The following is a 10,878-nucleotide window of genomic DNA, read 5'->3' as shown; positions in this document are numbered from 1 at the left end:
CGTACGTCGTACGTACGTCGTCGTCGTCGTCGTCTCTCTCTCTCTCTCTCTCTCTCTCTCTCTCTCTCTCTCTCTCTCTCTCTCTCTCTCTCTCTCTCTCTCCTCTCCACTGTATTCTACGGCGTGCCTAGGTATATAGGTCGGATATTGTGATCTGACATACATTCATTGTCTGCTGATCCGTGAACGATACCGGATTCTCTACTGGAGAGAGTGAGGTGGCTTGAGGTAGGCAGGAAGTAGAGAGGGTACAGGTAGGTAAAGCTCTGTAATGATGTTATGTGGGAGACAAGTTCAGCATGGAATTTGTGTGTTCATCTGAATAAGGTAATGTAGTACTACGGCCATGTCAACCAGTCGTGAAGCCGACCGATGCGACGTCATGCCAGATCTATAAAAGGTAAGCCAGGCTGTAGGATCGTACTTGCAGTGAATGTAGGAGGTAGAGTTTACTTGCACATGCGTGAACCGTCTGTGCGTCTACACGGGTCCAGGTCAGACTACCGCCAGTCACTGCCACCACGACACATGTAACGGCGTCGTCTGCTCGCGCGCGCGCCTCAATCGACGCGCATTAATACGACCTCACGCACACCGCCCAGGCCATAATCGCCACTGCAACATGTCGCAATCGCACGATCTGCATCGCGCGTTGCTGCGACCCGCCATTCTTCATACGTTACGTGCTGCCGGCTTTCACAGCACCAAGCCATCAGTGCTCGACACACTGCTCAACCTAGCCGAACGACATCTCGTCCTCCTCGCGTCTACCACCGCACAGCATGCCGTCTCCAGTCACAACGACCCCGTGCCAACCATATCCGACGTGCGCATGGCTCTGTCGGACTGCGGTGTGCTGATCCCGCTCGAAGGCGCCGCAGAGGAGGCTTGGAAAGAGCGAATGCGCATTCCCTTGGCAGAAATGGCAGATGTGCCCAAGGCTGGCAAGCAGCGTATGATTGCGGAGAAGCGGAAGCGAGATGATGAGGACACGGAAGACGTGAGAGAGTTTGCAAGATGGTACGACTCTAGTCAATATCGGGAGATCAAGCGAGTGGCAGGCCTCGAGAAGGATCTCAATGTTCCCGGCGCAGTGCCCTTGATCGGTGTTGGAGGCAGTGTGGTAAAGGAGGACGATTTCTTCACGGCATTGAAGAAGAAGCACAGTAAGTCTGGCGACGACAGCAGATTGCAGGGGACGGTGCTGGGAAGACCAGCGGACGAAAGAGACGTTGTCATTGAAGGAGGTCCAGTTCAACGTCTTCGGGATTGGCGACCGAGGCTGGAAAAGAGCGCTCAAGCCCAGGGAGTGAAGTGAAAGCCGACAGCAGCCTGGACTTTATCGAGTGGCCGCAGGTCACTAATACGAAGCATGTCGAAACGGGGGTTCCGTCGAGAGTGAGCTACAAATGCACCGGCGAGATGGTTGCAGTGGAGGCTGGCTGGCCTATCGATCAATACTGGCAATGGCACCTCATATTGTCATTCACACCGACGAAGCCCAATTATTCGCCTGCAGGAATTGCGAGAAGTGAGCAGAGTTCCAGCGAGATGCCGCGTGAGGGAAAGCCCAAGCTTCGATATCAGCAAGCTTCCCACATCGCAGTGTGACGCCTCCTCGCTTGGGACTGTACATAGGCCTCATAGAAGTACCCACAAGCCGAGGTATCACATGCGCCTGCTTTGGTTCAATCGAAACCGAGTGGCGAAAGAGCATTATGCACACAGCGCTATATGTATCAGTTATATTCATTCTGCTACTGTGTAAACGCCTACAGGTGTTGCGTTCTTCGTTGGGTCGTAGTGGCTTGAAGTAGGTGTAAATGGATATCATCACGACGCTCGACCATTCGCCTTGTCTCCTGGCTGCTTTACCGCCTTTTTTGATTGCAGCTTCTTCAGTTCCTTTTCGATTGCATTGTCCAGTCGAGACTTGAGTTCAGGGCGGTAGCCCAACGCAAATAAAACCTCCAACCATACAAAGAACGGCGCCAGAAAGATTGCTTGCACCAGATTATCGAGAAGAGCCGGAGCTCGGCCTTCGAATACACCATGCCCTATAAACTGGACCAGCCAGGACACTATGTGAACGCCGATGGCAGCGTAAGTGGCCTGCATGCCGTACGTGGATGTCAAGTGGTTGGCGTAGGCCGTGCCTCCCAACAGCAACGGTGCTAGCATGGCGCCAGCGACAGGTTCCATCAGAACGTAGAGGGACGAGTAGACCAGACAGGCTATCGTCCCTAGATTGGGTGGTAGATATGGCACGGTCAGCCACTCGGGAATTGGTAGAGCCGGAGTGTTTGTGCCCTTCCAAAATCAGCCGCTGCATAATACCTTGACCGTGGGTGAGCTTACAAAAAGAAAGCCTGTGAGAAGGAGTATCGGTACGAAAACAATGTGAATTCCCACGTTGACCTACGGTTGTCAGTCTGAGCGGGGCATCGTTGTCAGGTAGCAGATCATGAAGTTACCGGATCATGATGGTATGAGCCATACTAAGCCGTGTGTCAGCGTCTGTATCCAGACTGGCGATATCCTTTGCTGGTCAACCTACAAATAATAGCTGTTTCTCGAGGTTCAGAGCCATGGCTGAAGTCGACGATTTCGTACTGTTTCTTGAGAGGCTCGGGGAGGTGGCAGCGACAATCTGACCAGATGGAGGGGAAACACAGGCAGATAGATGATAAAGGGATTGTGGCTCTTAGTCTCTCGGCCCCCGCAGAGTGGGCAGCGTGGTTGTTAAGCGACGTGTGAGATGCAGCGGACGCAGGAAGTACATAGGAGGGACATGTAGCGACTACCTCCATGGCGCCAAGGCTCGGAAAAGTTGAGCGAACAAGCTCCGATCGATCCCGTGCTGCCTGTGGTGTGAAGACTTCGCAAGCTCTCCGACCTCACCATCTCCATCACCCACCCTCTCCGCTCACAATTCCATCCATCATCTGCTGAGGGAGCAGCAGTCTACACAACCAGCATCCCGAGCATCATCACAATGTTCAGAACCGCGCTCCGGTCGAGCGCTCGCGCGGCCGGTTCCATCTCCGCCAGCAGCAGATTTGCAGCCGTACGTACACCCTTCCGCGCCACCAGCAAAGCTCCAATGCCGACCCATACCACCGCCGACGAGCTCAATGGGCTCGTGTCTGCGCTCCGAGGCCTTCGACAGCGGTCTGGGAGCTGCATTGGAGCTGCGCAGGCCCGCGCCGCACGCCCGAGGCACACAGGGAGCGCGCGCTAACCTCACGTCTTTTTGTTTGCAGCAACGCACCACTCCCGCCGTCGTCAACGCCTTCGCTCGTGGCTATGCCTCCGAAACCAAGGCCCAGCCCACCGAGGTGTCCTCCATCTTGGAACAGAGAATCCGTGGCGTTCAGGAGGAGACGAGTCTCGCCGAGACTGGCCGCGTCCTTACTGTCGGGTATGCGGTCGAGTCAGGGGATACAAAATGGATAAGCACATGTGTACTGACGGATGCGCAGTGATGGTATTGCTCGCGTGTACGGCATGAACAACGTCCAAGCTGAGGAGCTGGTCGAGTAAGCTATTGGCATCCCCAGTACAAGGTCACGTGAAGACGGCTAACTGTGGACAAAGGTTCGCATCTGGCGTCAAGGGCATGTGCATGAACCTCGAGGCCGGACAAGTCGGTGTTGTGCTCTTCGGTTCCGACAGATTGGTCAAGGAGGGCGAGACTGTCAAGCGTACCGGCGAGATTGTGAGTTATGCAAAACACTGCATGCCGCGATTGGAGAAGCTAATGCTCTCTGTAGGTCGATGTCCCAGTTGGTCCTGAACTTCTCGGCCGTGTCGTCGACGCCCTCGGCAACCCGATCGATGGCAAGGGTCCACTCAAGACCAAGGAGCGCCGCCGTGCTCAGATGAAGGCCCCTGGTATCTTGCCTCGACAGTCTGTCAACCAGCCCGTCCAGACTGGCCTCAAGTCCGTCGATGCCATGGTGCCAATTGGCCGTGGTCAGCGTGAGCTGATCATCGGAGATCGTCAGACTGGCAAGACTGCTGTCGCTTTGGACGCCATGTTGAACCAGAAGCGCTGGAACGACGGCACCGACGAGACCAAGAAGCTTTACTGCATCTACGTTGCTGTCGGTCAGAAGCGATCCACTGTCGCCCAGCTCGTCAAGACACTTGAGGAGCAGGATGCCATGAAGTACTGCATCATTGTGGCTGCCACGGCTTCCGAAGCTGTAAGTGCATATCAAATGGTCATCGCGACCACTGGAATTCTCTGCTGACAATTACCAAGGCACCTTTGCAATACCTGGCACCTTTCTCTGGATGTGCTATGGGAGAGTGGTATGTCAAAATTGCCCCCGATACTAAAACTTGCTGTTTTGCGATCAGCTTCCCTGCACACACTCCCCTCCGTCGGTCTACCCTATGAATCCGCAATCTTTGGCAGCGGATTCGAGGGTCATATCAATCACGGATAGGCACACTGCAATCTGCCGGCATGAACTTGAGCATCTGATTTCGTCGCATCGCCCTCAAAGATACCCGTCAACTGCATATGCTCACTATCATTTCCAGGTTCCGCGACAATGCGTCCCACGCAGTCATCATCTACGGTTCGTTTTTGTATCATTGTGTTGCCGTTGTTGAACATTTGCTGACTTTCGAACAGATGATCTTTCCAAGGTATACTTGACCTCTGTGCTTCATCACGCGATACTCTACTAATTTCCCAATAGCAAGCCGTCGCCTACCGTCAAATGTCTCTCCTGCTCCGTCGTCCACCAGGACGTGAGGCCTACCCTGGAGAGTAAGTACAGCCGCCGAAATATATGCAACATTCTTGCTAATGGCTCACCAGCGTTTTCTACCTCCACTCTCGTCTCCTCGAGCGTGCCGCCAAGATGAACGACAAGTTTGGTGGTGGATCGCTCACGTCTCTGCCTATCATCGAAACCCAGGGTGGTGATGTGTCCGCATACATTCCAACCAACGTCATTTCCATCACCGATGGCCAAATCTTCTTGGAGTCCGAACTCTTCTACAAGGGTATCCGTCCCGCCATCAACGTCGGTCTTTCAGTCTCCCGTGTCGGATCCGCCGCTCAGCTCAAGGCCATGAAGCAAGTCGCTGGATCTCTCAAGCTCTTCTTGGCTCAGTACCGTGAAGTCGCCGCGTTTGCTCAATTCGGTTCCGATCTCGATGCTGCCACGAAGCAAACCCTGCAGCGTGGTGAGCGTCTCACGGAGCTTCTCAAGCAGAAGCAGTACCAGCCTATGGCTGTCAACGAGATGGTGCCTCTGATCTTCGCCGGTGTTAATGGATACCTCGACAACCTTCCCGTTGACAAGGTGCTCAAGTGGGAGAGCGAATTCTTGAGCCATCTGAAGACCAACGAGAGCGCTATTTTGGACCAGATCAGCAAGGAGGGTGCGCTGAGCAAGGAGCTCGAGGGCAAGCTCAAGGACGTTGTGCAGAGTTTCCTCAAGAGCTTCTCGTAAAGCTAGACTAGTCCCTGGGATGGGTCGTGTATAGTAAAAAGGCACGCTTGAGCTCACAGACTAAAGAGAGATGGAGCAAAAGCGCGGCCAGCAAGCGACGTGTTGCATTGTAGATATGATGCGAGAACTGTTTCCTTTGTCTGTGAGCGGCATTGACACTACATGAATCGTCCAGAGACCCTTTTTTTTCAACATCGGCGTCACTCGTGAGACTCGAAGCAGTCAGTCCATATGATGCACGCAACATACCTAGGTACACACGTGTATCTACATGCCTTGGCACCTATCCGCCATGAATGTCTCCCATGCAGAAAGAACCGGGACGTTGCGAAGATGACGTACTACATGTATTTCTACCAGAGCGAGGCTGAGATGCAAGCGAAAAGGGTACATGACATGTACCTACAAATGTCGACGACGACGACGACACTCACACTGCACACACGCAACTCCCGCGCTGGCACGAGAGGGAATTCTCACACAGTAACTTGTCGTCGACGCCGTGCCAGTTAATACTCGCTACTCCCGGCCCTATCTCCCCCGTCACGCCGCAGCCGACTCGGATAGTTGTCGGGACAAGCAGCAGCTGTACACTAGAAGTAGGTAGAACTAGACTCAACTGGCACCTTTAGCTTAGAATCCCTACTCCACTCCCTCCACGCGGGACACCAGAACGTCCAACCGACCGCACGCACGCACACGCACACCTCGAAACCGCATTAATTCGCACCAACAACCTACTCCAGCTACTTCGTCGCCGCCCGCCTGCCTTGCCTCCGCCGCCGACCCTCACCGCCCCGCGCTCCACCCCCTCCAGCGCAAGCCACACACCGCCAATATGTCGGGCGAGGCGTGGTAAGTGCACCGCACGCTGTGGCAGCATGACAGCGACACCGACCTCTCCCGCCCCGTGCTAATGTATGCCCCCCGTGTGCAGGTTATTCCTCCTCGCAGTGCTGCTCAATGCCGTCAATCTGTTCCTCCAGGTCTTCTTCACCATCATGTACTCCGATCTGGAATGCGACTACATCAATCCTATCGACCTTTGCAACCGCCTGAACACCTACATTGTGCCCGAAGCCGGCGTCCACGCCTTCCTGACAATACTGTTCCTGATCAATGGCTACTGGCTGCCGTTGCTCCTGAATCTGCCATTGATTGCGTGGAACGGAAAGAAGTGAGCGCAGCACGAGACAGACCGCAGGACATGGGACAACCACGGCTAACTAATCGCGTGTCTTACAGGATCTACGAGAACCAGCACTTGCTGGACGCGACTGAGATCTTCAGGAAGCTCAACGTGCACAAGAAGGAGTCGTTTGGCAAGCTCGCCTTCCATCTGATCATGTTCTTTTTCTACCTCTACTCCATGATTGTCGCTCTAATCCGGGACGAAAGTGGGTAGATGTGGTTCCGATTGAGATGCTGCTCTGACTCGCCCTAGGCGGATCGGTCAACAACGCCCGCTTGCCCCAATAGACGCGATTGCAGACGTGGTTGGCACGGAGTGGGACTCGACCAATTCAGTCCATCGATGCACGATCGTGGTGGCAGAGGTGTAATAGGAGACAGATAAAAGAAGAGGATGGTTTCGGCAGCTTCGTGAGCAAAGGCACGGCAAGTGACGATACAGACGAGACACGACGGGTGCGCATTGGGAGGCCGTCTGCATGACATCTACAGTGTTGCAGCAGGTGGGTAACTCGAAGATATCTGGGAGATAGAAGGTATCACTTCATGATATTATTCATGAAGATGTGAGAACGACATTTTTCCCCGACATCCCAAACACTCCTCTGGCCGTACGCCCCCAGTCGAATTGGTCACAACCTGAAGTACCAGTGTCGACATCACCTCACAGCTCTCAGCGCGTACCAATGTTGCTAACTCAGAGTGACGCCCGCAAAGGTGAAGCTGCGATAACGACTTTGTCTCTCTGTCTGTCAACTCACAAAGCCGCTGCGAGAGAAACCACTACGAAATTTTCGTCTTATATATGTACCCGTTACCTTATCTACCAATGTCTGGCGGCACGAGGATGCGAAGCTAGGTTAGGTAAGATAAGGTACAGTACCGTACCTGGTAGGTAAGCATATGTACGAACGTCAGGGACTCTAGGGGAAAATATGCAACAAGGTTCATGTATTGGCATTGACCACCAAGAATTTCGGCGGGCCTCTTATATGATGAATAGTGCCATGCATCTCCCTTAGTTTTATTCGTCATCCATTATTAACTACTTGGTAGCAGGGCAAGTTCCTGCCACTCCCTACCTACCTTACTGTTTTCAAGTCTCATGCGAAACCAATGTCTTCGGTATATCCATCTGTCGTGGAGGAACAGTGAAAGAGTAAAGGTATTCTTTGATTATATCATGCTAGCCAGAGCGGCTAGGGCGGCGAGAGTATCATCATCATCATTATCAGCATCAGGCATCGCCAACCCCTTGTTGTTGTTGTTGTTGTTGTTGTTGTTGCAACTTGGCAGGCGTGCTCTGTGCGCTTCGCATCCTCTCGCGCTCTTCGTAACGAGACATTTGTGCGGCCAGATAGTTGTCGAACGGATCTGCTTCGCCATCGAACCCTCCGGATGCTGCCGTGGGAGGTGGTGAGGGGGAATTCGATCCGCGGTCCTTTTTGGGGGCATCGGTGTCCGGCTCGTTCTCAACATGCTGCAGGATATTAGGCCGCGTTCGCCATTTGGGCTCCCCTTTGGTCCATTTTAACAGCTTCGATGGCTCCACATCTTGCGCCATTGCCTCTTTCACACGCAGATCCACATTGCTCATCATCTGATCTTGGTCGGCATGTGCCAGCTCTGCTTCCAATGTCCCCTCAAGCAAGATCTCCTTTAGTTGCCATTCCTCCCGCTTTTGTTGTTCCAAAGCTTCTACCTGCTTCTTCAATTCCTCCGCCTCTTTCTGGGCCCAATGTACCTGCCGCCGCAGCAGCCGCATTAATTGATCGGCCGTAATACTGCTTTCCCATGCCGTGAAGTGAATGTCTGGCGGATAATGGATCATGAATCCAGGCTGCCCGGTAATCGGGTGGTGAGCGGGTATGTATGTGATATTGTCATTGGGAGGCGAGGGGTTGACCCAATTGCCGTCCTCGTCGTGCGTGGGGCCGGTGTCTTGCACAAGCGCGCTCTTTGTGCCTCCATTGCTCTTGACCTTGAGGGCTTTGCCCTTGCCTGTGACGGGCACTGCTGAGTCCGTGCCTCTCACAGGTTCGGGCTCGTGCACGGTGCGCATGTGCTTGGCCAGCGCATCAGAGCGAGTAAAGGCCTTGTCGCACTCTGGCAACTGGCAATAGTAGGGCTTCTCCTTGGTATGACTTCGCATGTGGGCCTTGAGCGCATACCCGCTAGGATGGTTGCTCGTTTTGCGCTGGCATTCGCCCCATTCGCAGACATACTTGGTCTTCTTGGGGCCTCCCGTCGCGCAATGCGTGCTCTGTACGTGCTTGACCAGGTCATCGTTGTTTTCCGCGGTGCCAAACGCGCAATCTCTCCACAAACACTGTGTCTGCGCTTGCTCTCGGATGCTCCATTCATCATCGTTGGGCGATCCGGGCGCGCTGCTGTAGCCATCGGACGAGACACTGAAGCTCTCGTCGTCTTCTTCGGGGTGCGGCGTCGCCGCTTCAAACGTCGCCAGCGAAGATTGAGCCGTCTTGCGACGCTTGGAGGGCGGTTGGTCTGCTTCGTTGTGCGCGATGTCGACGCTGGGCCGCGACGAGGGCGGCGCCGGTGTGCTCAGCCGGTCCTCGGCGTCAGAATCGACCGACGGCGGATCGGAGAGATCGGATGATGCTGGAGAATCGGCCATGATGAAATGCAGGTGGGTTGGTGTTGTCTACAAAGCAGAAGGATGTTTGTCAACTGGTCTCTACTGTAGAGAGTGCGCTCAGGTATGTACCTCCTACCTTAATGAGCCTTAGCTAAGCTGCTAAGACACTCGGGTAGGGTAACCCTGATCCCATTTCCGGTATAGTGCCGGCAGTCCCCACATAGACCTGCTTCACCTACTCTGCATGTGAAAAAGTGACGATACCTACCTACCTTATGACAAGGTGACAGAAGAGTCTCGAGCATACTTTCTCACCCTTGATACGAATGTCCACGAAACTCTCAGAAAATTCAGGAGCAACATGTCACAGGTCCCCACCATCGATATACTGCTCAATCTCGTTCCCGAGCGACCAGTAGTCGTGCTCGAAAAATTGCGAGCCCATCCCGCTCTGGCCCACAAGCAGGATATGCATGGCTATAGTCTTGTTCACGCAGCTGCATCTTACGGTCATTCAGAATTACTCAAGGCTCTGATTGAAGACTTTTCCGTCGATCCTAACATCAAAGACGAGGATGGCGAAACGGCCTTGTTTTCTGTCGAGGATGTGACCATGGCGAAAGAACTTCTCGATCTGGGGACTGATCCGCAGTCACGCAACGATGAGGGTCAAGTCGCTGCTGAGAAGCTCGCGGACGATGACGAGCAACCGGCCGTAGCTGCGTTTTTGAGGGACGTGGCAGGCTCTGCAGCGTCTGGCAATGGTCTGACCCCTCTGCCCAACGGCGATGCCCACTCAAGTCATCATCCCCCGCCTCTACCAAATGGTCTTGAGCTCAACATTGGGACCATGATGCCGGAGGAAGAAGCCGCAGATCCGGAGTTCAGGAGACGAATCGAGGAGCTCGCAGCAAGGAGCGACTTCGAGACAGAGGAAGGTCAGCAAGAACTGCGCAACATCATCATGGATGCGCTCTCGGGATCAGCAGGTGGCGATGCGCAGGGGCCGCCGGCGTCGCGAAGACGGATTGATGGATCTGACCGCACTTGATATCAATTCTTTCAAATGTGATCTTCTTTCAAGCACTCGCGCCCGCTGGCTGACTCCACATCGCTTCCCGGCTTCAACTCTCAGTCTCGACTTAAAGCTAGTTTTTCTTATCGATGGTGACCTCTGTCGACCGAGATGGTAGAGGCAAGTCGTAGTAGAACGTATCTCGATATGTGTGACCTACTGACTGAACTACAGATATGCTCGTGTGGTACTCCATCATTCTGTGGGACATTGCCACCAAACATGGAGAAGAAGTCAACTGAACAGCAAAAATTGACGACACGCACGGGGAGACACTCGTGGTAGAGTCGACTGAACAGTGAAGAGCTCTGCACTTGATCGACAACAAAGTCGGAGATGGGGAGGCCTAGAGCACAGCGTGTCAGTGTGGAGTGGGCATGAGCTTCAATCAGTATATAGCTAGCCCGTCTCTGACGCTGAAGGAAAACTGCCAGTCGGCATACTACGCTGGAGCCTCATCAAAATGTAAATTTCGGCTCTAGTTAAGACCACAATGGCTCGATATTGATTGCAGTTCGAGCAGTACGTGGTAGATATGT

At 53.8% G+C, this 10,878-nt stretch overlaps 8 protein-coding genes across 8 annotated transcripts in view; 5 read left to right on the top strand and 3 right to left on the bottom strand.

Annotated features, from left to right (window-relative positions):
* Nucleotides 1-332, bottom strand: part of SEPMUDRAFT_160367 (uncharacterized protein) — a 4,834-nt gene extending 4,502 nt beyond the window's left edge. The window contains exon 1 of the mRNA XM_016907892.1: nucleotides 164-332. Coding sequence (XP_016765131.1) covers nucleotides 164-169 — 6 coding nt within the window. The 5' untranslated portion in view covers nucleotides 170-332. The remainder of the gene's footprint in view (nucleotides 1-163) is intronic.
* SEPMUDRAFT_146126 (uncharacterized protein) overlaps nucleotides 1-332 on the top strand; it is a 4,834-nt gene extending 4,502 nt beyond the window's left edge. The window contains exon 5 of the mRNA XM_016903466.1: nucleotides 164-332. The gene's annotated coding sequence lies outside the window, so the exon portion shown is untranslated. The remainder of the gene's footprint in view (nucleotides 1-163) is intronic.
* A 171-nt stretch (nucleotides 333-503) lies between these two features.
* On the bottom strand, nucleotides 504-2,741 carry SEPMUDRAFT_56971 (DUF962 domain-containing protein). Its single transcript, XM_016909419.1, has 4 exons — nucleotides 2,558-2,741; nucleotides 2,475-2,498; nucleotides 2,359-2,418; nucleotides 504-2,310 (listed from the first exon to the last, which is right to left on the bottom strand). Exons 1-4 carry the CDS (start codon nucleotides 2,588-2,590, stop codon nucleotides 1,834-1,836), a joined length of 594 nt encoding a protein of 197 aa, XP_016765129.1. The 5' UTR covers nucleotides 2,591-2,741; the 3' UTR covers nucleotides 504-1,833.
* On the top strand, nucleotides 623-1,318 carry SEPMUDRAFT_32595 (uncharacterized protein; the record flags this gene model as incomplete). The annotated part of the gene is made up of 1 exon (XM_016908503.1): nucleotides 623-1,318. The coding sequence occupies one exon, from the start codon at nucleotides 623-625 to the stop codon at nucleotides 1,316-1,318; it is 696 nt and encodes a 231-aa protein (XP_016765130.1).
* A 160-nt stretch (nucleotides 2,742-2,901) lies between the features above and the next one.
* SEPMUDRAFT_146125 (ATP synthase alpha chain mitochondrial precursor) lies at nucleotides 2,902-5,755 on the top strand. The gene is made up of 10 exons (XM_016903465.1): nucleotides 2,902-3,067; nucleotides 3,264-3,421; nucleotides 3,483-3,539; nucleotides 3,598-3,718; nucleotides 3,774-4,208; nucleotides 4,268-4,317; nucleotides 4,552-4,589; nucleotides 4,646-4,659; nucleotides 4,713-4,783; nucleotides 4,835-5,755. The coding sequence occupies exons 1-10, from the start codon at nucleotides 2,996-2,998 to the stop codon at nucleotides 5,472-5,474; spliced, it is 1,656 nt and encodes a 551-aa protein (XP_016765128.1). The 5' UTR covers nucleotides 2,902-2,995; the 3' UTR covers nucleotides 5,475-5,755.
* A 557-nt stretch (nucleotides 5,756-6,312) lies between these two features.
* SEPMUDRAFT_113033 (cornichon) lies at nucleotides 6,313-6,879 on the top strand (the record flags this gene model as incomplete). The annotated part of the gene is made up of 3 exons (XM_016901011.1): nucleotides 6,313-6,329; nucleotides 6,412-6,651; nucleotides 6,720-6,879. The coding sequence occupies 3 exons, from the start codon at nucleotides 6,313-6,315 to the stop codon at nucleotides 6,877-6,879; spliced, it is 417 nt and encodes a 138-aa protein (XP_016765127.1).
* An 803-nt stretch (nucleotides 6,880-7,682) lies between these two features.
* SEPMUDRAFT_146122 (uncharacterized protein) lies at nucleotides 7,683-9,313 on the bottom strand. Its single transcript, XM_016903464.1, has one exon. It carries the CDS (start codon nucleotides 9,301-9,303, stop codon nucleotides 7,903-7,905), a length of 1,401 nt encoding a protein of 466 aa, XP_016765126.1. The 5' UTR covers nucleotides 9,304-9,313; the 3' UTR covers nucleotides 7,683-7,902.
* Nucleotides 9,314-9,552: 239 nt separating this feature from the next.
* On the top strand, nucleotides 9,553-10,833 carry SEPMUDRAFT_146121 (uncharacterized protein). Its single transcript, XM_016903463.1, has 2 exons — nucleotides 9,553-10,459; nucleotides 10,514-10,833. Exon 1 carries the CDS (start codon nucleotides 9,626-9,628, stop codon nucleotides 10,313-10,315), a length of 690 nt encoding a protein of 229 aa, XP_016765125.1. The 5' UTR covers nucleotides 9,553-9,625; the 3' UTR covers nucleotides 10,316-10,459; nucleotides 10,514-10,833.
* Nucleotides 10,834-10,878: the final 45 nt, after the last annotated feature.

This window comes from Sphaerulina musiva (assembly GCF_000320565.1).
Source record: "Sphaerulina musiva SO2202 unplaced genomic scaffold SEPMUscaffold_1, whole genome shotgun sequence".
NCBI lineage: Eukaryota > Fungi > Ascomycota > Dothideomycetes > Mycosphaerellales > Mycosphaerellaceae > Sphaerulina > Sphaerulina musiva.
Note: the sequence above shows the minus strand (reverse complement) of the source record. Positions and strands in the feature narration are given on the sequence as shown.